General features: G+C 40.8%; 1 protein-coding gene across 1 annotated transcript in view; it reads left to right on the top strand.

Annotated features, from left to right (window-relative positions):
• The window catches only part of csmd2 (CUB and Sushi multiple domains 2), a 251780-nt gene that overhangs the window by 166329 nt on the left and 62178 nt on the right, over positions 1 to 23273 (top strand). The window contains exons 27-35 of the mRNA XM_038725504.1: positions 9120 to 9322; positions 9525 to 9716; positions 10728 to 10866; positions 11150 to 11337; positions 14668 to 14862; positions 15629 to 15745; positions 17636 to 17749; positions 21812 to 21907; positions 22543 to 22746. Coding sequence (XP_038581432.1) covers positions 9120 to 9322; positions 9525 to 9716; positions 10728 to 10866; positions 11150 to 11337; positions 14668 to 14862; positions 15629 to 15745; positions 17636 to 17749; positions 21812 to 21907; positions 22543 to 22746 — 1448 coding nt within the window. The remainder of the gene's footprint in view (positions 1 to 9119; positions 9323 to 9524; positions 9717 to 10727; positions 10867 to 11149; positions 11338 to 14667; positions 14863 to 15628; positions 15746 to 17635; positions 17750 to 21811; positions 21908 to 22542; positions 22747 to 23273) is intronic.

Below are 23273 nucleotides of genomic sequence, written 5' to 3'. Positions count from 1 at the left end.
GGTTGTCTGCATGGATATGTTTGTGTGTGTGTGCTGTCTCATAGCTTGAACATCTGACATTCCTAGGTCCCTCATGATTGCTAGTTTAGGTTCATTAGTGCCTTCACTACCTCTGGGTCGATGGCATTCCTCTGCAAGGTATGCTCCATATCCATGCCTTTGATCCCACCCTCGCAATTCATTATTGCAAAGAATTTGCAATGCATTAGCCCGGGGAGTCCTTGTATATCAAATGGTGTAGTTGAAGGTAGCACAATAATCAAACTGTACTAAGTTTGTGAAAGAACAGGAGAGTTATTGATGGAAAGAGAATATAGGTGGGAGGCAGATTGTGGAATACAGATATAAAGAGATAATAACAATATAGAAGGAATAGAGGTAAGGGAGGCAGTGTGCCATTTCACAGGTGGAAAATCCAGTGGTTACTGCTGCAGAGATCATAGGAGGGATTTAGGCCACATGGTACACTAAACAATGAAGCCATACATATTCATCTAAAATTGGTATTTAGTAAGAAGCACGCCCTCTAATTTGAGAGCTCCAATGTTGTACAACATGTTTGATTGTGTAGGTCATAATACTGTATGGTGCTGTTTTGACTGTTTCACAAGGCATCAATAGGACTTACACAGTAAATAAAGAGCGGGGAGCCCATTCTAATTAGGCCCGTAGTTGAACTCTGTCTATAGTTCATTTTGGTTGTGGGGGGATGAATAATTGGCTTTGTAATCCCTCCTCTGTTGGTTTTCTGTTTCTTTTATCATGACCTTCTCTTTCACATACTTCTGTTGCACAATAAATCAGTGCGTATTAATATCCAACCTACTGATAATTTGAGGTTATTGTGAACTTCCATCAAAGATTGCATATTACAGTACAGTATAACGCAGAGAGAGGTTAGAAAAGAGTATGATTTCACTCAACACCTTTAAAGGGAGAGTTTACAGTGAAAACCAAATGTTCAATGCGAATCCAGTTACTTTGGACTGTAATGTTGAACTCCATAACCATTGATATCTCTTGAGAGCTGAATTACAAAATGTCTTCATATCCTCAGCAAATCACAATTGGGGTCTGTCACAGTGTCTTAGTAGTTGTTCACTTGTTTGCTGTCTACAAAGCAGCAGCAGGATTTGTCTCTAGATAAGATCAGAAGTACTTTCTGTTCTTTCTGGTCTGTTTTCTTTCTGTACTTGTTCTAGAATGATAAAATCTGAGTTCTAAAATAGTCTTTGGAAATAACATCATATAATGTACATTCTTTACAGATCCATATAAACCACTTTTCCAATGCAATGTATCCCACATTTGTCTTCCTCTATCACATAAATAGTGCCCCCAGTCTTAAATTAATATGCACATATATTCCACTGGGTTTGCACAGCCCAAAACAAAGTTTAATTTTTTATGTATCTCTAGTTTGTTCACTTGTGTGTGCTTCTGTTTCTTCCTGAAGCAATTTGTGTTTTGAACCACTCAAAATATGGATTCATTTCAAACAGTGAAGTTGTATTTGCTTGAGTATAGCTAATTGAATTGTGGTAGTTCTACATTTGAATTAAATTCAAGTAAGTGAAAGATTTGAGACTGGTTATGGTTAAGGATAAGGTTGAGTGCCTTCTCGTCTCTAGAATCTACACTTAGGCATAGAGTCACTTGATTCGATTAAGTTATTGGAAGACAGATTTGGGGCAGGAAATAACGTGAGGCCTGCGATGTACTGGCGACCTGTCGAGGGTGTACCCCGCCTTGCGCCTGATGTCAGCTGGGATAGGCTCCAGCCCCCCCGCGACCCTGTATGCAGGATAAGCGGTTGACGATGGATGAATGGATGAATAACATGAGGTTTGGGGAGAGATTCTGGGAAGAGTACACATCTCATCTATTTGTGCAAAGCATGGCCTGATACAATATAAAGTGGTGCACCACACTCCCTGATCTGTAACAGATGTCATCAGGACCCTGCCAACTATGCATATGCTCTGGCTCTGTCCATCCTTGTTTAACTTCTGGACAATTATTTTTTAGTACTTTGTATACTTTGAGTCAAAATCTTCAGCCATAACCCTTTTCAGTGCTCTCTTTGGGGTGTCATCCTCTTTACCCTGTTTCTCTTTACCCCCCAAAAATGTATTCCCCTTTTACCACTTTACTGGCTAGGAGACTGATCCTAATGAAGTGGAAATCTCCTGCACCCCCATCTCATATACATTGGATTGAGGTTGTGCTATAGATTCTTAAGTTAGAGAAATGGTCCAATGCATGTGTCAAGTGCTTTCTCAAGTACATCAAGGATACTAAGGTTTCAGATATTCTGATAAATTAAGTGTGGAGGGGGTAAGGTGTGGCATTTTCTTGTTGTTGTTGTGTTAATGAGTAGATGTACAACATTAATGTGCTGTTGATCATCCTCATTACTGCGTGTTGTCGTAGTTTTTCATTTTACATGTCTTTTTTCCTTGATGGAACTTTATAAAAGGCAGTTGTATTTGTTATTGATACAAAGTAAAGAAGAAAAAGTAAAAACAAAAGAAAGAAAAAGGTTGAGTAATTATTGTAAGCGAATTAATGTAAATGGATGGTGCAGGCAGAAGGATGTGTGCATGTGTGTGCACGTTCTTTAACCTCTACTTTTATCTCACAGATTTGTTTTCCTAATTTCACACCTTTTCCTGCCCAAACAAAATTGTAACGGTTTTACCTTTTATCTGTATGATAACGTGTTATACATATTTATACATCATGTGCCTTGCAGTACATGAACTGGAAAACGATTTCTGTGGTTCAGGTTTCAAGACAACCCCAATGTGTTGGTTGTACTGTCTGGTGAGGTTGGTGTCTTTTAAAACCCATGGTATGGATGTGTCTCAACCTTGAAGGATGATCCCATTTATTGGCGAGGGTTAGCTCTCAGCATGACATTGCCTTTATACATGCAATCTCAATTAGTTGTGAGAAAGCAGATAGTTGCATGTTTGTTCTATATGTAACTTCTTGCTCATTGCCTCATACCCCCCGCCCCACACACACACACACACCTACTTACTTATCATCTTCGTGCACACATACACATACTGTGAAGACTCCTCACATGACTCATGATTGCAGCTAGACTATTTTGCATTCATATGAGAGGCTCTGCACTCTCTGTTTCACTCTCTATTTCTCTCATATGAATACAAAACAATTAAGGCAGAATCAAAAAATACCTGAGAAATTTTTTTCCATCCCACTTGTCCCCATCACATCTCCTTGCGGCAATTCCTCTGACACTTGATTGAACTGTTTTATCTTGTTAAGTGGGGGACAAGTGTAAAGGAGGGCCCTTAGCAGTAAACTTCAAAACGGGGCTTCTTATGACTCCACAAAACATAAACTGCACACATAGACCCAGATTCCCTTTTTCTTGGGGAGACATACAGTAGTTCCACTTCTCTCAACCTGTCCTTTTATTCATCCTTGGTGTACCTCCCAACCCCACCCACTCCGCCTCACCCCTCTTCCCCAAGCTTTTGTGTTAATGCTTTTGTGTCAAGTTTGTCTTTAAATGGACTTTCCCCAGTGGAAGCTTCCTAGTTCCACTGCAGTGAACAAATTTGTATGACTAGCTGTGAAGTATTTTGGTCGCATTTAACAAGTGTGAACCTGCCCAGCTATGGCGCCAGTGTCTGCATCACAGAGCACAAGAAAAATTGGGAATGGCTATAAAGAAAGTTTTAATAAAGAGGATTGGTTCAAAAAATTCTGGTCTTCATGACCTCAGAGTAAAAGAAAGAAAGAGATGGATAGATTTGTCCATGTCAGTATCAACATCTTTTCTTGCTACCTTCCTGCATCACTGTTATTCTCTCGCCATCTTCTCTTTTTTACTCATCTCCTCATCCTCTTCCTTTCATGTACCTTTCTGTCTTCCTTTTACCACATTTGTCTGAAAATAGAACATAATGTCTATTGGTGCCTGACAGTCCTGAAAGCTGCATTAGAACATGGAATCTGTCAAGACATAAGCATGGATCCAACACATGACTGGTGCTTGATTCTGAGATTGCATTTCAGGCTCATTCACATCACACCAATGCACAAATGCTGTACATATGCACATTAATAGTTGATGCATAAAGGCACATACGTACACATATTAGAAGACGTGCTTTTTTTGTTTTATTCATGCTGCCAAATCCTGTGAAACACCTCAGCGTCTTCTGTCTAGGGTATGGGGAGGTGGAGCATAGGTAAAAAGGACCTAAGGGTTTCACAAAAGCATTTGCATGACAAGCATCCCACTGCCTGAGGCGCTTACATGACAGGGATGGAGGGCTTTGAACATAACCTTTGGTCGCTGGAAGTGGAAGGGCTAACCAGGATGCACCAAATGTTGTAAATAAGATAGCGCTATAGTGTATTAGGACTGGTATTGGAGTTATATAAGAAATACAGAACCTATTCACTCTTTGTCTGAGAAATGTGGAATGAGCACTGCAGAATAACACCATTTATTCATTATTACTATTATTGTTATACTACTTCTTTATTTTTTCAATATTTCATATTTTATTAATTTATTCAGCACTGCTTTTTTATCCATTAAACTTTCCTGAAAATGATTGTTCTTTTCTAGCAATGTCCACCTTCACATTTACACACAAATACATACTGGTGTCTGGCCAACTGTACATATTCTTTGTTCATTATGCTCGAGCATGAAACATGTGAGGTCCCTATTGGAACTGAAGGACTTATATTTATTTTTTCTGCAAAGTAATCTCAATTTTGGATGCCTAAACATGCTCGAAAACTCAGCACATAATTCAGGCGGCGCGAAAAATTTCATATTTTATATTGTGGTTGTGGCAAAATAGCTTGTTAGCACCACCTACAGAGCAGCCCCCGGGCAAAGTTTCACCTATGTGTACGAAATTTCTGTGGTACGTGTATCCATGTCCAGAGATACAAAAAAGCCTCTTGGAGTCATTGCCTAAACCCAACAGGAAGTCGGTCATTTTGGATTTAATGGTCATTTTTGGCGATTTAAACACTTTGTACTTTTACAAACTCCTCCTAGGGAATTAGCCCGATTGACTTCAAATTGTCACTGTGCAGTCTAAACCCACTGACGATTTAAAGTTCAAACAGTTATTACCAGTTGACCAGTTTGCCCGTGGTGTGTCGCCAAAATTGATGATTCGCCATGAAACATGACGTTGTTCTAACTTCAGTATACATGCTCACATCTGCACCACATTTTAAATGTATAATAAGAATCCTGCCCTGAACACATCCATATGCCAGTATTCACTCAAAGTCATAGCGCCACCTGCTGGCAACAGGAAATGACACAGTTTACGCTGTAATGTACTACTCTGAGCAGGTTGGACATATGAACTTCAAAACTCCCAGAAAACCCTTAACACATTGATGAGGCCACACTTCACCCTGACACAGGAAATTGTTGTAACTTGACTGTACATGCGCAGATCTGTACCAGATTTTACACGTTTAATAAGAGTCCCGCCCTGAACACATTTGCATACCGACATTCACCCATAGTTATATCGCCACCAGCTGGCAACAGGAAGTGACCTTTAACGAAGCAGTCCCCGTGGTACGTTTCACCTACATGTATGAAATTTCTCTGGCACATGTATCATGTCCAGACGTACCAAAAAGCCTCTTGGAGCAAAGCACGACACCCAACAGGAAGTCCTAGGGATTTAGTCCGACCAACTTTAGATTTTTGCTGTGCACTCACCATTGATGATTACAAGTTGTACAAATTAGAGCAAATTAAAAAAGAGTTTTTGTGGAATAGCATGTCTGTGGCGTGGGGTCCAAAATCAATGATTCGCCATAAAACAGAAAGTTGTTGTAACTTCAGTCTACATGCTCACATCTGCACCAAACTTTACGTGCTTGATGATGATCATGCCCCTAACACATATACATGCCAATTTTCAGTTATAGTCGGAGCGCCAAGTGCTATGTAGCACCACAAAGGGGACAGGGGAAGTGATGATTCACACCTTTGAGCAGCGTCCGAAGTGCGTGGCAAATTCACAGCCACACCGGCAGAGCTCCAGAATCTGCAACACAGCCGCCTCACACCTCAACGCACTACACGTGCGAGTGCCCGCCCAACGCAGCTTGCAGCTTTAATTGTCTATATATGTTCTAGTTAACACCATCTTTGCAGAAAATATATTTTATGTATTTCTGCTGATTTAATTTAACACATTACCAAAATAGATAATAAATGTGTCATCTGCAAAAGGTTTGGCACCCTGTATGCTGTATTCTACTGGTGCATTACAGGGACAGTTGCCCTGCTAAAGTGCTCCTCAGCAGTATTTGCCAAAGAAGGGTTACTTTCACACCTCCATTGTTTGGTTCAAACCACTGAGTGGTTTGACAATAATCTCTCCAAGCTTTAGACTGCTGTCCCTCTAAACAAAATATGGGTGTCTTCTCTAATTCTTGCACACTTAAAACATTGGGGTTCGATTCTCTGCTCCCCAAGAGAAAGCACAGGTGTGCCTTGTAATTGTGTGAGGCCAAGAGTACAGAGGAGAGTTAAACCGGTTCAGAATGCTCTCTCTTGTACGTGTTGTTTTTATATTTACTGCTTTGCTTTGAATGATTATTGCATGTCACAGGGTATTATATACGCTTCACTGAATATTAGCAAAAGAACTGTAAGCAGGAATGACTACAAAGACTAGGATTAGTTTTTATGCAAGTTCTTAGATGATGAATATTGGAAACATTTGATGTGCTGCTCTGCAGAGATAAGGGGGTTATAGTGTTTACTGTATGTATGTATGTCTCTATTGCTGCATCTGTTTCTCAAGCGTGGATGCTTATGTACGAGCGTGTAATGCAGCATACCCTTCAAATATACCTATCAGTGTAGATTTGCGTGAATGTGTACCAGTGTGCCTGTCTGCATCTGTTTGTTTTATGTGCACTTCTTTCACAGGCATTGCAACAGGACTTGTCAAGTAGGTTATGTACAGTATCCACACACGCAGCACATTGTTTAGTAGCCTCTGGCTGCTGCTCTCACATCAGACAGTATGGGAATGGGAGTCTGACACCAATTATGCAGAAACGGTGGGAAACTTGTTGCTAAACCCGACATATCAGTGGGTTGCTGTTTCTCCTCTGCATCATCTGTAGCTCAGGGCTCTGTGTGTGTGTTTTGGGATGAGGATACTACAAACACAAAGTACCACGATTTCCTTAAAATGACTAGGACAGAGATTATCATTCAACACACTGAATTTGAATTTGAGATTTTGCGAAAATTACTTCTGGACAGATTTAAAATGAGCCAAGCTTAAGCTTGTAGACAAAATAATAAAATGAACAGAGCTCTACAGAAGCTCTCTGAACTTAAGTGCTTTAATAAGTATTTTATTACAGTGAGTGGTATTAGCTTTGCATTAAAACTGAAATTAAAGTCAGGAATTTGCTTTGGGACAAAATGGTTTTCTGTGAATTTTCATAATGAAGTAATTTTCACAATATATATTTTATATGAGCTCTTTGAATCATAAATCAATTAATTTTAAATGCATGCAACAGAAATCATAAATTTTCAAAAGGTTGGGATACCTTTATTAGATATTTTTTTGTTAGAATTTGTCAGTGGTATATTTTTAACTGCTGCACTACCAGGGTAAGACTGGTGTTCCCTAGTGAGCTCATTTTCACCCGGTGCTGTCTTAATGCTCTGTGATATTCAAACAAGATGTAACGCATCATCCAAATAGACCATGTTAAAGCAACATTAGAGACAGTGATTTATTTTACATTTGGAGAAAAAACACTGTTGCTTTGTCTTAAGCAGGTTAGTCAAGTTCAATTCAACACAGTTTTAACCATGTTAAACTGTGTGTTTTTAAAAATGTTTCCTTTATTTTGAGCACACCTACATCACAGTGCATCCCCATATCCATGTGCTTCAGAGAAAAACAAATGAAAGTGCAAATTAAATTAGCTGACATAAATTGGCCATGTTTTTATATTTTTTTCTACGACTTTGCTTTAGGGTGAAGCTGCTGAGAATACTGTTTGTCTTTAAATAAGTCCTTTACATTAAATGGCCCATGTCAGCATTACCGCCAGTCCCTCATTTGTTCTAAAATACCACTTTCTTTCCCTTTACTCCTGCTGAGCCTGTAAAAAACACATACTTGCACATGCTCACACACAAGACTCCTAGCAATACATCATTATGAATCCACTGCATTGAGCCTGCCGCATTTCCACACAGAAACACACACGTACACAGCTACAGTGCATATCACATCCAGTGGACCACCAACTGGTTGACAGCTGTCTGCGCCAAAGTGAAGGGTAGATATTTTGACAGCATCATCTTTCTGATGTCTAGACTGAAACTATTAAATGCCGTGGCAGATGTATCTGCTTGACTGACATTGTGGAACATCCATTGAATGCTCTGGATCTGGCGTCTGTGGTTCATTTCAAAATGTTGTTTCCTTCCTTTATACCTGCCCTTAACCATGTTTTTGTCTTTCCTCTATTCATATTGTTCCCTTTAATCACATTATTATCTTGTGTGCATTGGTTTTAAATGCTAAGTAGTTTTATTAAATCCATGTAATTCCTCCTCCTCGGCTCTGACTCATCCTTTTTTTACATTTTAGAAATTGTAAATTATATTGCTAAACGCTGAGATTTTTTTCTTTTTCCCCCCTTTCTGCTTTGTTATCATGATATTTAATTTTAGTCTCCATATAATACAAACAAAATACTTAACCTTGATAGTAAACTTTTGGAAAAATGGACCATGCAGAAGACTTTTACAAATTCCATGGTCTGTGTACCACCAACATTATGTGACAGAACAACTGGAGCCTAGATTTTTCTCATGACTAAAGCTTTTAATAGAAAAGCTGTCAGATATCGACTTCAGCTACAATTACTTTCCAATAAAAGGGCTGAAGAACAAAATTAAATGCAAATAGGAGGTGGCAATAGTCAGCTTGCTTTCTGTAAGACTGAATTGTAAGGGGCAATGTGTGGGGGTTAAAGTCTTCATAAATCAGATATCGCGGTCGTGGATCTCTAAACTATCTTTTCTTTGTTTTTAACAGTCTGCATTTCCTGGTTTTCCACACGGAGGAGGTCCATGACGTGCTTCGTATCTGGGACGGGCCCCAGGATGGTGGGGTCCTGCTGAGGGAGCTGAGCGGCTCAGCGCTGCCCCCAGACGCCCACAGCACCTTCAACACTGTCAGCCTGCAGTTCACCACAGACTTCTTCACCAGCAAGCAGGGCTTCGCTCTGCAGTTCTCTGGTGAGGCGGAACGATGATACGAGGGTTGGACGGAGGGAGGTGAAGGAAATGTTAGATGAACATGGGTCAAATGGCTGGGTGGTAACTGGGTGTAGAGACACATAGGTTTAACTGTGAACCATGACATAAATACCCCTTTTTCATCTTGTAACTGAATATTTTCATGTCACTTCAATGATTGAGTATCCTCTTGCTCCTCCAGTCTCTACTGCAACCTCCTGCAATGACCCAGGCATGCCAACTAATGGGACCCGTGGCGGTGACAGCAGGGAGCCCGGGGACCATGTGGTGTTCCAATGCGATCCTGGCTACGTCCTGCAGGGGGCCAACAGGATCACCTGCACTGAGATCAACGGTCGCTTCTTCTGGCAGCCAGACCCTCCTACATGCACAGGTACTTTAAGATAGCACGCAATCATCAGTAGTGGCTAATGATGCTACATGGATTATGATCAGAACTAGCCGGAAGGTCGTGAAATACTACTGCTGAGTAATAAGAACATGTAGTATGTGCACTTTTACATATAAGACAGACTTATTTCTGACTGGATGTTCAAGTAGGAGTAAGAAGTTTAGGTATAAATAAGTATATTATGCCCTATATTCTGCCTAATGCAGTCTACTGTATCACCTCTGTCAGTGGTCTGACTTTTGCGAAACAGGTAGACATTAGAGATTCCTAACCTGATTACATAACAGACTCCTTAAGTGAATCTTAAGTGGCAAACCCGATTGCCATATTCCCTAGATGTTTCCTGAAGGCACTGCAGCAGACAGACAGATCTGATTATCCGGTTTCTCAATAACAAAGAAGAGCTCTCAGTCAGACCTCTACTCTTTTGCAGTCTTCTCTCTCTCGCACTCTCTCTCTCTGTCTGTCTGTCTGTCTGAGCACACATGAACAAACAATGTGAATTAACAATGGCAAGTAAGACATTATAATTAGCTGCCTTGTTTAATTAGTGCTTAGCTTAATTAGTTTGATAATTTTTTGGGGTGAGGGGTTGGGCAGGACAGTTCTCTGACAGTTAAGCACATGGTAAGCAGTGTCAATGAGAATTAGCTACGTCTCAATTAACCTTCTTTCACTGCGACTTCCTGCATAAAAGCCATATACCACATACAGCAGGTGACCCTAAATAATAGTTAAAACAAATGTATTTGCTACTAGTTGGTATTTCTTTTCAGAACAGCTTTTGTGTGTTGCTATGATCTTTTTATCTTTTTATCCTGTGTATTTAAATTTGTGTGAAGTGGCTTTGAAGACCATGAAAAATGCTCTATAAATGTGTTTATTATTATTATTATTATTATTATTATTATTATTAAAACCTTTGGAAATGTTATGTGTTGCCTATATGCTGTTTACTGTTACGTTCACTAATCAGTTTCTACCTATTCATAGCTCCATGTGGCGGGAACCTGACAGGTCCTAGTGGGCTGATTCTGTCTCCAGACTATCCTGAACCATACCCCCATGGAAGGGAGTGTGACTGGACAGTTGCTGTCACACAGGACTATGTCATCGCTCTTAGCTTCAACCAGTAAGTCTCAGTACCAAACTAATAGCAACATGTGTGTTTGGACTTGAATATTTATGTCATTGTTGTGTATACCTATTTTACACATAAATACACAATAAAATCACTACTAGTGTCCATGCAGGTTTTATCATATTTAACCCTATTACTTCGTATAATAAAATGATTAATTTTCTATTTTTAAATTATGCCAGTAAAGTCGGTTCTTACCTTATTAAAACTCATGTGTGGTGCAAATGTTTACAGGGAGGGTTTGTATTTATTTTTATTACGCCTCTGTAACCAGGTTCAGTTTGGAGCCCAGTTATGACTTCTTACATATCTACGATGGGCCAGACTCCCTCAGCCCCTTGCTGGGTAGTTTCTATGGCACAGACGTTCCAGACCGCATTGAGAGCAGCTCCAACATGCTCTTCTTGGCTTTCCGCAGCGATGCTTCCCTCAGCAGCAATGGATTTGTGCTGCAGTACACAGGTGGGCGCCTTTATGGTTAGAGGAATTACTCGAAAAATACACAGTATTTGGTTAATTGGTCAAAACTAGCAAACTAGCAAAAACTTCTGTGTCTGCATGTGAAAGAGCTTTTCATCGTCAGTTTTTTCATCCCCACTGTCTTAAGATTCTAAACAAAACAGTGAATTTTAAATAGTATGTGAGGCTTTATCCCCTAAACAATTCATGTTTTGAAATTCTTCCTCTGGCAGAGTGAGAGTGGATGTACCCTCCCACCCTGCTGCTTATCGACCTTGCAGATTGTTTCTTTTTAACTTTCTACTGTGTGTTGTCCAAAGCGAGTGAGATTAGTGGTGTGAAAATTGCTTCAGAGAAAGAATGGGGTGTCTGTGCTGCAGCGTCCTGATCACCACCCTCCCATTTGTGCCATGGTCTGCCTGGGCGCCGCCATTGATCTGTAACTCCTCTAGTAGCCGACTAACACAAAGAATTATGAAAATGAAAAGCCAACCGCATGTGTGCTTAAGCTCTTTTTGATCAGAGCATTGCAGCTGCACAAAAGGCTTCTCATAAATTAGAGCAAACAACATTTTGTTGTCTCACGGCTGAGCTTAGCTGACCACAGCATGCTGTTTGGGAGACCCAGATTTATTTGCTCACACGTGGTGATCTGTGCCGCACACATGGTGCCGAATGATCACAAACATCCTTGAAAGATGGCCCGTTGGTTTAAGGATAGCACAACACACTGTGTTTTCTGCATCTGTGTTTCAGACTCACAGGGGAACGCTTCACTGCCTGTATGTTTAAGCCTTTTTCCTAACAAATATACAGACGCTGAACACGCTTTAAATTAGACAGGGCATCTTCGTTAAGGGCTTTGCTTGAGAGAACAGTGTTAAATCTTCCTAAATCTCCCTGCCTCAATTAGAGCTGTTTAAGGTATCAGACGTTTAACCAATTCCAGATCGACCCTGAGCTCTTTGTTTCTCGGCTAGATGGGATTTGATCTATATAACCAATTCAGATGATTTCAGAACACTACCTGTGTATGCAATGCAGCTCTGTGAATCATTTGCAAATGGTACATAAATGGGGTGAAGCAAAGTGTTTTGGTAAGACAATGTCACAGAGCGTACCCCTTAACTCACTCCCAGCAATATTTACTGCAGTGTGTGATATTTTATGGCCAATCTGGTAGAGCAGATGGACCCAGTGTGTGGCTCAGAAAAAACTCCCTCTACCCACTTGCAATTCTCCACACTAATGAACCATAACCAAATAATACATAAATTACCTCCTCAGTTTCAGACAAACAACATGGCACAAAAGCATGTTTGGCTGCGGGTTTGGGTCTGTTTGGTGAGGAAGCAGCAAGTTGACGAGTTGGCCCAGCTAGTATTTGGTCAGCCCGCCACTGAAAATTGCATTACAAAATCTGCCTGAGGTGCCGTCAGCCTCTTACACCAGGCAGTCATCATGTCTTTCGGTTTCTGTGTCTCTGGCCATGGTCTGATTAGGCTCTCCAAGGAAATATGTGGGCAGAAACTTTCCATGCCTAAGCCACATTTGAATAACACATAGACACAGACATGGACTCATACAAACAGAAAAATACTGAATCCAATACCTTCAGCAACTCTTAGGCTCATTTTCACTTCACATCACATCACTTAAACTCCTTCGAGTATTTTCCAAAACAAATGATGGCACTTATCCATTTTCTCTCACACTTACTAATGTCCCAGGACAAGGCTTGTTAAATCGGCCGTCTTCATTGCGCTGACCTCACCACTAGCTTGTGTCCAGGGCTAGTCCACACCTAATTCCTGCTACATCCATCACGCCTTCTGCTGTCTCCTACCAGGTGTGCTGGTTTAATGGAGGAAGTGGCGAGGGAAGGTTCAGGTCTAAATCAGCCCATGAAAGAGCTCAGCCTGTCTAGAAAAGTGCCCTGGGTGACAGACAGACCACATTCCTGGCCCCAGCACTCTGTTCAGCCATGAAGGACAGCCTCTTGTCTGGTCAGCAGGTCCCCAGCTTTCAGCTTAGAAACTAGGCATTTATCCAAGGCGATACATATGCATTTTCATGTCAATAAATCATTAGATATTTAGTTAGAGATAGACATTGTTGCTATTACTACACAGTATGCTTGTTTTATAGAGTAAAGGGAATTTGTATGATGGTACACAACAGGAGGAGGTTGTTGTTCATAGTGGAAATTGAACCCTTTTCTAAATGGCAGATGGTGGAGCAAGAAAAAACTAATGCAAAAATCACCCCCAACATGTTGGCCCTTTTCATTTGAAGTTAAATAAACACAGACAAGTAGTTTCCGTGAAGTTAACATTATCATCTCTGTGGCGGGTAAGAATATGTCTCTTGTAAATTCCACTGGCATGAGAAAGAAGTAGAGGAGTCTTCTTTATTACCATCCCAAATGAACATTACAAATAGATGCTTTTAAAAGATGAGCATTGTTGAAGTGTTTCCTATTTAAAGTTTTCTAACTAGCTGATATAGTTGAGGCACTGAATTGTAAGTTAAAGTTTTCCTAACAAAAGGAAAACATTGGACTCACCTTCCATTTTGTGTGTGTGTGTGTGTGGTCAAATATTGAAGTTTTCTGTGAGACCAGAGTGGACTGTATTTAAGATTGAACTAAATTGCGTTGGGCATTCTTTCCTATGTTTATTTTAGCTGTAAAGGTGTAAAGTGTGCCAAATTGACAGGCCTCCTCTCGCATGCACATTTTCCACCAAAGAACAATGTGATGGTAGATTGAGTAAGACATCTTTCTTATGACCTTAGGAGTGGTGATTGATATGTGGTAAAATACAGTGTGTGTGTATGTGTGTGTGTATGTGTGTGTGTGCGTGTGTGTGCGAGCGAGTGAGTGTGTTTAGGGTGAGTGCGTGTTTGTGAGAGAAAGCTTGCGTATGTGCATTTTCTTCTCTAGTTGACTGCACAGTGAAGCGTTGTGTGAGAGGCGGTTGTGTGCAGTCAGCAGACCTTGGGCCAGAGCAACGCCACTCTCAATCAGCTGCCTGTCTGTCTCCATACCCATACATACCTCCAGCAGCCACAGATGAAAGGGCACCATCAAGGGCTAGAGAGAACAGTGGCAGTCAGTGAGATATATTTACTAAAAGAGGAATTCACAGATTAGCGGGAAAAAGGGAGCAAGTAACGGAAGTAAGAAATCTGAGAATATCAGTAACCTTAGGCGAGGAAAACTATTTCTATTCCAGTGTCATTGCTGCAGCTTGATGCAAAAATCCTTTCAGTGAATACCAACACGCATTCCCTTCTGTCGCTGATTTTCCACCGTGTTACCTCTCTCCACAGAGAACCCCAGGGAGTCTTGCTTCGAGCCAGGCCTGGTGCGCAATGGGACGCGGGTGGGTGCCGACCTCAAGCTGGGTTCCACTGTCACCTACCACTGCGACAGTGGCTACACACTAGAGGGAGACCCAACCCTCACTTGCATCATGGGGGGAGATGGCAAGCCAAGCTGGAACAAACCCAAACCTGTCTGCATTGGTAAACACTGACATCTGGAGACAGTTGTTAGGAACACAAACCACATCAGTGCTTATAGATGTATCACATGTAAACATGCATTTCTGATTATGTGTTTTTTGCAAAGCTGTGTCCTACAGGTATATGTGTAGAGCTGTGTGGGTTTTGCTAATGTTAATAGATGCAAGGGTGTAGCTTTAATTTAATCTGCAGTTTGAAGTGAGCTTCGTATTTGCATATCTGCTCTGCACATTCACCACAAAACCTGTGTCAACATGGCTGTTCTTTGACATTCCCACGACATGACTAACACACACTGTGCATAGTCCCCTGGAAAGCTGGTAAAAGATCCCAGACGCCACCGAATCTGGCTCTCACAGTGTGAAGCCTTCATTATATGTCAGGTGGAATGCACGCTTACACCACGCACATTTTTCACAAGCAAAACACCCATTCGCATACATGGGATCAGCACTTGGTCGAAGATACAAGCACGCACAGAGCATTTTTTAGGGGCTTTAAGCAAGAGAGAAGATTCAGGCCTCATCTCACCCAGGCTAACCCAGAGGGACACTTGGAAAACATTGCAATTTCACTGTGGCAAACACCAGGGACATCGTCCACCCAAACCTCAATCAGACAAGAAAAGTAATTTAGGAGTAATGGAACAGAGGGGATGGAAAAGCAGGAGGTAGGGGAGAGAAATGGAATCTTACACTATTAGCTTTAGACCTTCCTTCTCTGTCTGCCCTGTCTCTTCATGTCTCATTTCTGTCTCTCTCTCTAGCTCCATGTGGTGGACAGTACTCAGGTTTGGAGGGAGTGGTCTTGTCTCCTGGTTACCCTGGCAACTACAGCAGTTCACGAACCTGTCTGTACTCTGTGATGGTGCCCCAGGATTACGGTAAGCCAAGGAAGAGCACTGTATTACTGTGTTTCTAGCAGATTTTTTAATTGTGCGTTTTTGTGTGTGCCTGTGAGTGTGTACAGGTGGGTAATTATGTGTTTAATTAAGATGCAATTATTGTATACTGCACAAAATGCCCTTATCAGGCTCAAACTGAGTGCCTCACTCAATTCTGCATAGTCTTTCACTGCAGAAACTAATGACAGTAAGAAGAAAACAGCTGAGCTTTTTTTTCATACTTGCACATTCTTAATCATAAGCGTAGGAGAAAACGAGTTTGTGGAAAACTTAAAGGCACGCACACACACAATATTTTTAACCTGCAATTAAAGTGCTTTAGTTAGAGGTTTACTGAATGCATTTAATTAATTTTTTTCTAGACACAGTAAAACCACACAGTGATTGATAGTTCCCATATCCATCTGTCTCATTGCCATACACATATTTTCATGTTTCTTTGGTGGGGCAATTTAATCACTATCTTACACATTGGGCATACATTATGTCTGTCTCAGACAGACACACACACACACCAAAAATAATTGGTGTCCGGAATATTCAGAGTTCTTGGAGTTTCACTACTTTTTGGCATTTCCATCTTAAAGGTCACAGCTTGCCTCCAATATGTGATCTGATGCTGTAGGAGCAGCAAATTATTCAGAATGCAAAACAATGCAGAAGTGTGACACAGCTCAAACATGCAAATACAGAAGCAAACATGTTTTACTTACTTGCCCACAATGTCTCTCTGCTCATTTTCTGTCTGTCTTTCTCTCTTTTTGGCTCCTGCTTGCTTTTCTCTTCCCTCTGGCTCTTTAATGAGTTATCAGCATCAAACCTCTCGAAGGAAAAGCTCAAGTCCTATCATTGTTAAATTACACCAAACAGCAGCAGCTGGCATGTGTTTGGCTTTGGGGTACTTCGCCCCAGTCTTTTGAATGTCGAAGTCATGACGCCCATTCAGAGGTCCAGTGCGGCTCCAAAATGACTGGGCTCCCATCCTTCTTGGGTCCTGTCGGGATCATATTTCACTCAATGAAGTCAAAGCGAGGGAGGAAATTGATATAATTAAAGTCTACATTTGCATTTTCCTGGAAAATGACAGTGTGGCCCAAGGCAACACACTTTGTCGTGCAGAGCCAAAATTGCTCTTGCCTCCATTCTTGCCGCTTCTCATTAGGCTGATACACCAGCCCCAATGATAGGCTATTTTCTACAATGCAGTGGACAGGGTGGGTGTCAATGCAACCACTAGCTTCTCTTATCATGGTAAGAGATGAAGAGGATGTAAGAATAAAGGAAACCACGGAAGTTGAGCAGGAGGAAACAGAAGCTGAGTCACCTTGAACATGTGTAACTTAGAGAATAAGGTCCTACCATGACACCTCTCCCTCCCTCCTTCATTCTCTTCATCCTTCTCTTTAACCTGCAATATTCGCAACACATAAACTAGACATAGATTAGATGTGAAAGGGCTGAATATATTCAGGCAATATCAGTAGAAAGGGTTGTAATGGGTTGAAAGGATGAAAGCTTCATAGTGGAGCTTTAGCTGCACATTGTGCAACAGATTGGCTGTCATTGGCAAAGCCTTTCATGTACTGACAAGCCATCAAGCCCAGACAGGATTGCTGATCTAGTCGTGTAATATCATTTTTTGGTTGTGTTGTCATAACTGGCAGTATTATCCACCTCGCTTTAAAAAAGACACTTTGATTGAAAGTGCTGTTGATAATATTCTTTTGAATGTGGATGCTACAGAGTACTTTTTATGGATTTTCTGTGTCATTTCAAATGGATTTTGGAGTTTTCAGCATGACTGTGATGCAATGACTAATTTGAGCTTTCATCTAATGTCAATTTTCTGTCCATATTTGTCTTTTCTAGTGGTCTTCAGTCAGTTCGCCTTCTTCCAGACAGCTCTAAATGACATTGTGGAGGTTTATGATGGGGCAACACAGCACTCCCGAGTTCTCAGCTCCCTTTCTGGAGCACACACAGGTACTTAAACAAAAGCACACATTCAGATGTCTGCATGCATCTTCACAAGACATGACTCATACACATAGTTTCATATTCAGCACCAGCATGTAACACATCAACAAATGCGATTTGACAATTTGATCTCCTGGCCATTATTTTTGTGACATGATACTGGGCTAAATAAAATTATTGTTGTTTTAGCCTTATCTGTTTCGTAAGGATACAGTTAAATTCGGGACAAATTGCTGACACAGGCAGAGCGGCTGTGGTTGCAGGTGGGCTGCAATGAGCTGTAAACAATTCAACAGTGACAACAACAACTTAAGGAGTCACAGGAATAAGATATCAGCAGACAGGCTCAAGAAGACTTGCATGCACGTACATCTGCATTGGTATTACACTAACACACGTCAACTTTCAGGATATGCAGTTATGTAGACAAACACTGTGTGTGCCGGATTAAAACAGGGAATGTGATAGGGATTTCCTGACTCCCGTCAAGAAAAATAACTGCTTTTTTACATTAAGAAATAAAAGATAAACACCTACTCAAAGCTGCCTTAACATTACCACAACTGTCATAATATAGAGAATTATAACTTTAAAACATGGGTATTACATTAATCATTTTGTTTTTAACTTTTCTACTTGCATTTGTATTAAGTGCTTGCCAAGGTTACAGGGTGAAAAGGTTAAAAGTGAGAAGGTCAAGGATAATTGATGGATGGATGTGATGAATGCTACAACTGTGTCGATGGGCTCCAAAATAAATAAATTGACTAGGGGATTTCCGACCTTTCAAGAGGGTTCGAGTGAAAAGGTGTGTGAGTTCAGGGGAACTCTCCATCTCAGCCTGCTCTGGCCCTGTGGCTTGACAAAAGCAAAATGATTACTTTGGTTTGTGTCCAGGGCAGCCTCAGAAAATCTAGTTTACAGCTCAATAAACAGGACGCAATATTAACTGCGGACTCCTGGCGGCAGGTTCACAGAGCTCTCTAACCAGGCATGGCAGAGCAGAGCTGACACAATTTGGCAAGGAAAGGGAGAGTTTTAGCCCACACAGACAGTGCAGCTGAAGAACTTGTGTGCACAAGCATAACTAGCATGAGTTAAACATAATCCAGAAGTCATGTGGACTTGTGGATATGCGGAAGTCACGCTGTCACTGATGTGCATTGTTTTATGTGGTGTGATAAACTGATGCTCCCAAATCGACTGACATGCATATCTGCAAGCTTATTAAGCAAGGAATTCAGCAATACAGTCTAAATATACAATCTGTCATTATGTGTGTAAATATATAGTCAGGTAATGAGTATTTTAGTGGTTGGCAGGGTATTATTTGTCAAGCATGGTAAAGCACAGTAGTCAAAACATGATGCGATCATGCTGAAAGCATATTAAATTAAACTAGTCTCAGTGTAGCATTCAACAGTATGTTTTCATTACTGTCATGTCTGCTGAGGCAAATCTCTTTTTGAGAAGAAAAGACAATGATAGTGAATTATGAAGGGCAGGGGTGACAAACAGAGTAATGGCAGGAAAGGGAGAGTTGAACAAGTGAATGATAAAAGGTGGGAATTAGAAAAGAAAAAGAGACAGCATGTAGGCAGAGAGGAGAAATAACTGATTCAGTAAATCAAGGAAACTTATCTTAATGCTAATTTTTGAATTGATTTCTTAAATAAAAAGGCAATCACTTCACACTTTTGGCCTCTCATTTTGCGTGACTAGGGAATCTATTTCAATTCAACTACATTTAAGTTTGACCACTTTTAAAGCTAATATGCATTTGCAACTTTTGCTTCACTGCAAGCTTGTGGCTGAATAAAATAAACATTTTTTCATAAAATGCAAAATGAATGTTCCATAAATAAACCAGTTTGAGTTGTGGTTTAACAGCTAGAGCGTTAATCTCTGGCATTTTTCCCCTTCACTGCTTTATCTGAACCAGTCCACACCAACAACCGCCACTGACTTTTGATTATTGACTTCCAGCCAAAGTCATATCTGTCCTTGTAAGTCTTTAATATGCTAGCATAGAGGATAATTTTAAGGGCAAAGTGGTAGGATTGGAAAGTGGCCAGAGGTTTGATAAGTTACATGCTGACATATGTTTGATCTGTCTGGATGAATACCTGCCGAGCACAGCAAATTATGAAACACTGTCACCATGGTAGCACGCAGGAAGGGCTTCCTGTAATAAACTACTCAGCATGCCTTGGGGATCATACAGTGGAACTTGAACAGTCATGGTTATGACACATTAACAGACTGTGCCGTTGGAAATATCTCAGGACGTTGCACTTACAGGCACAGAACATCCATGCACATAGACTCATTGACATACACACACACGCAGACACACAGATGTTGCCTCTGGGGTTAAGCACGTATGCCTCCTACTACAGTGTGACAGCAAGCAGACACAGAGTAATGAGATCGACTGCAGAGAGCCAGTCAACTGTACACTGAGAAAAAGGCAGAGACTGAGATACTCACACTTTGTAACATGTTCTCCGTCAAGTCAACAAATGGTTTTCCACCACAGTAGATACATCATGGGGGTTTTCCTTGTGTTTAATTACACTGTAAGCTGATGAGGATAGCAGGCAATTAAATCAGTAATATCAGTGATAAAATATCCTCTGTCTAGGGATTAGATATATTGTCAGATATTTTAAATTTTGGCACAGATAAATGTCTGTATTGTAGTCTGCAATGCAATGTTTAGTTAATGTATAACGGAACCAAAAGGAAACAAAAACTGTATCTCATTATAAACCCTGAGTTGTATAATAACAAATACATCTACCTTGTTTATATTAGAGAAGACCTCACAAAATACCTCACATTTCAGTTAAAAAACTGTCATTTACAAAGACCGAAAAAAAAAAAAAATAACACAAATGAAGGCACAAAAATATTTTCAGATGCCACATACACCGAAAACGGACAATATTTGCTGTTAAGAAAACTTCAGAGTAAAATGACAAAAGCTCAGTCACCCTTGGTCTTGAGTTTTGACAGCCACTAAGCCCTGATTAGGTGTGACCTGAGAGTCCTGCCTGTACAGTGTGCTATTAAGACTCCCTTAATGTAAGCAGGAGCTTGATTGTGGAGAGCCTTACACTGCAGGTGATAAACTCAACCTTGAATTTTATTCCGTTTCACGCGCAGCCAATAAGGTAAAGCCAGGGGAGGTGGGATCTCTACAGCTGGTTCTACAGAGTTTTGCTGCACCATTTTAAACCAGCTGCAGATTCTTCAGTAATGATTTGTTAATTGTGGATGTGTACAGAGAGTTACAATAGTCCAACTGGGACAAGTTAAAGAAATGCACTGTAAATTGGGAATATTTCTAAAAACAAGAACTTGACAGTGAGCTGACATGTTGTTTAAGGCTCATATGCTGATCAAAAGTAGCTTCTAAACTCCCAGAACATGACTTGATCAACTGTAGTCAGCCGTACCTGACGGGATGCTATCATGGATCAGGATCTTCCATTTAGTTACAAGGGACTGAAGAAAATTGTTGGCTTTCCAATAAGCATAGCTGATAAGCTAGTCCTGTATGGAAGTAAAATATTAAGATAATTCTAATAGTATCAATTTGCATATTGCAAAGGGCTCAATAATCCTTTATAAAGCTTCACAGACATTATATTTTCATCACACTAGGTCATTCTGTGAAAGTCTAGCACCTAGCACTGCTCTAGTCTAAACAGCAGATTTTCCCTGAGCTCAGATATCTACACACTGTTTTTTCGCACTTTCCTTCAATGCACAGACATAGCTTCTAAATATACCCGCATACAGAGACTTGCGGTATGTCCATTTTCACACAATCATTGGCAGATTTCTTACCACTTGCATTTTTGAAGTTTCATGCTGGATCCACAGATTGAGTCCCAAAAATAATCAGTAATATTCACATTTAAATTTTATTACTAGATAGATGCAGGATGTTTTAGTTATTTAACTGCATAGGTGATAAGATGGTACTTATTTAGCTAGAAAGAGAAACCCTCCCAAATTGAACATTACAAACTGTGTGTCTTTAACTACTCCCCATCTCAGGCGAGTCGTTGCCATTAGCAACCTCCAACCAAATCCTGATCCGCTTCACTTCCAAAGGCCAATCCAGCTCTAGAGGATTCCACCTGGTCTACCAGGGTAAGTGTGTAGCACAAATGCACACAAACAAATCCTACTGCCTTGTTTCTTTTTGATTCCCTTTACAGCTGCAGTTCCCCTCCATAATAGATGACTGGTTGTGTGATTTCCAAAGGATTCACCTTCAGCCACTATTTGAGCTGTTATGTGCTTGTGCGTGTGTTGGCAGAAGGATGTGCTCTGGAGCATTAACCCTGTAGAAGTGTAGCAGTCTGTTGAAAGGTTGTGCTTGAACTCCCATGTTCTTCTATTCCCCTAAGAGGGACTTTTCTCTTGGATTGTTATTTTCCTTAAACAATGCACTGTACCAGAAATGACATTTGCTGCAGATATCCCAAGGTGATGGCAGTTTAATGAATAAATAATTCATTTTTTGTAGTTTATTGTAAGTAACCCGAAGGAACCACAAGGCAAATAGAAGCTGAATACCATAGTGACTGAATGAATGACACCTGTTGTAACTTTTGTAACAAATTACTCCATTGAATCACTATTTTGTTAGAGATTCCTAGATAATCCTACAAAAAATAGTGTCTGTTAAACTAATTATAATATTTATCAGGTAATGATAAGGCTACTCACTTCAAATCAGCAACAGTCACCTGTAATCACCATGTTTTTCTGTTTCTCTAAAGCTGTGCCACGGACCAGTGCCACCCAGTGCAGCTCAGTCCCTGAGCCCCGAAATGGCCGGCGTATGGGTAACAACTTCGCTGTTGGCGCTGTGATCCGTTTTGAGTGCAGCCCAGGTTACATGCTGGAGGGATCGAGTGCCATTGAATGTTTGACAGTGCCCAATGCCCTGGCACAGTGGAACAGCTCCATACCCAGCTGTATAGGTAAGGCATGAATACTCAAATACAGACAAGAAACAGTCTCAAACACAGGCTCCTACACTTATTTTAAACACTCACCAGTCAATGTGGGTGTGTTTTTTTTGTTTGTTTGTTTGTCTTCCTTTCTTCCTTAGTCCATGTCTTTATTTGTGTCTTTCTTTTTTCTTTTCATCTCTCCGTCTGTCTCTCCCACTTGATTCCTTGAGTGTCAAAGACTCGTTACTCTGGCACAGATGTGGGCTGCCAGCCATTGCCTGTAGCGATACAGCGAGATTTAGCCACGCAGCGCACAGGCAGCAGGCACTGCTGAGGGTCACAAATACACATGCGCTCACATGGAGCTATCCCCTTGTATATACAAAGTCACACTCTGTCACACACACACACACACACACACTACATACAGCTATAGCAGATGCTCCTATGCTGTCACCAGATGTGTAAATGTGCAGAACAAGCTGGGAGGACAGTGTTTGAAGAGGAGTGATACAGTGCGTCTCGTATAATGTGCATGTGTTTGTGTGTGAATG

Source organism: Micropterus salmoides, unplaced genomic scaffold (genome assembly GCF_014851395.1).
Source record: "Micropterus salmoides isolate LMB-PRFRI ecotype aquatic unplaced genomic scaffold, ASM1485139v1 Ms_hic_scaffold_17, whole genome shotgun sequence".
Classification (NCBI taxonomy): Eukaryota; Metazoa; Chordata; class Actinopteri; order Centrarchiformes; family Centrarchidae; genus Micropterus; species Micropterus salmoides.
The sequence above is the reverse complement of the archived record's forward strand: the minus strand, read 5'-3'. Positions and strand labels throughout refer to the sequence as shown.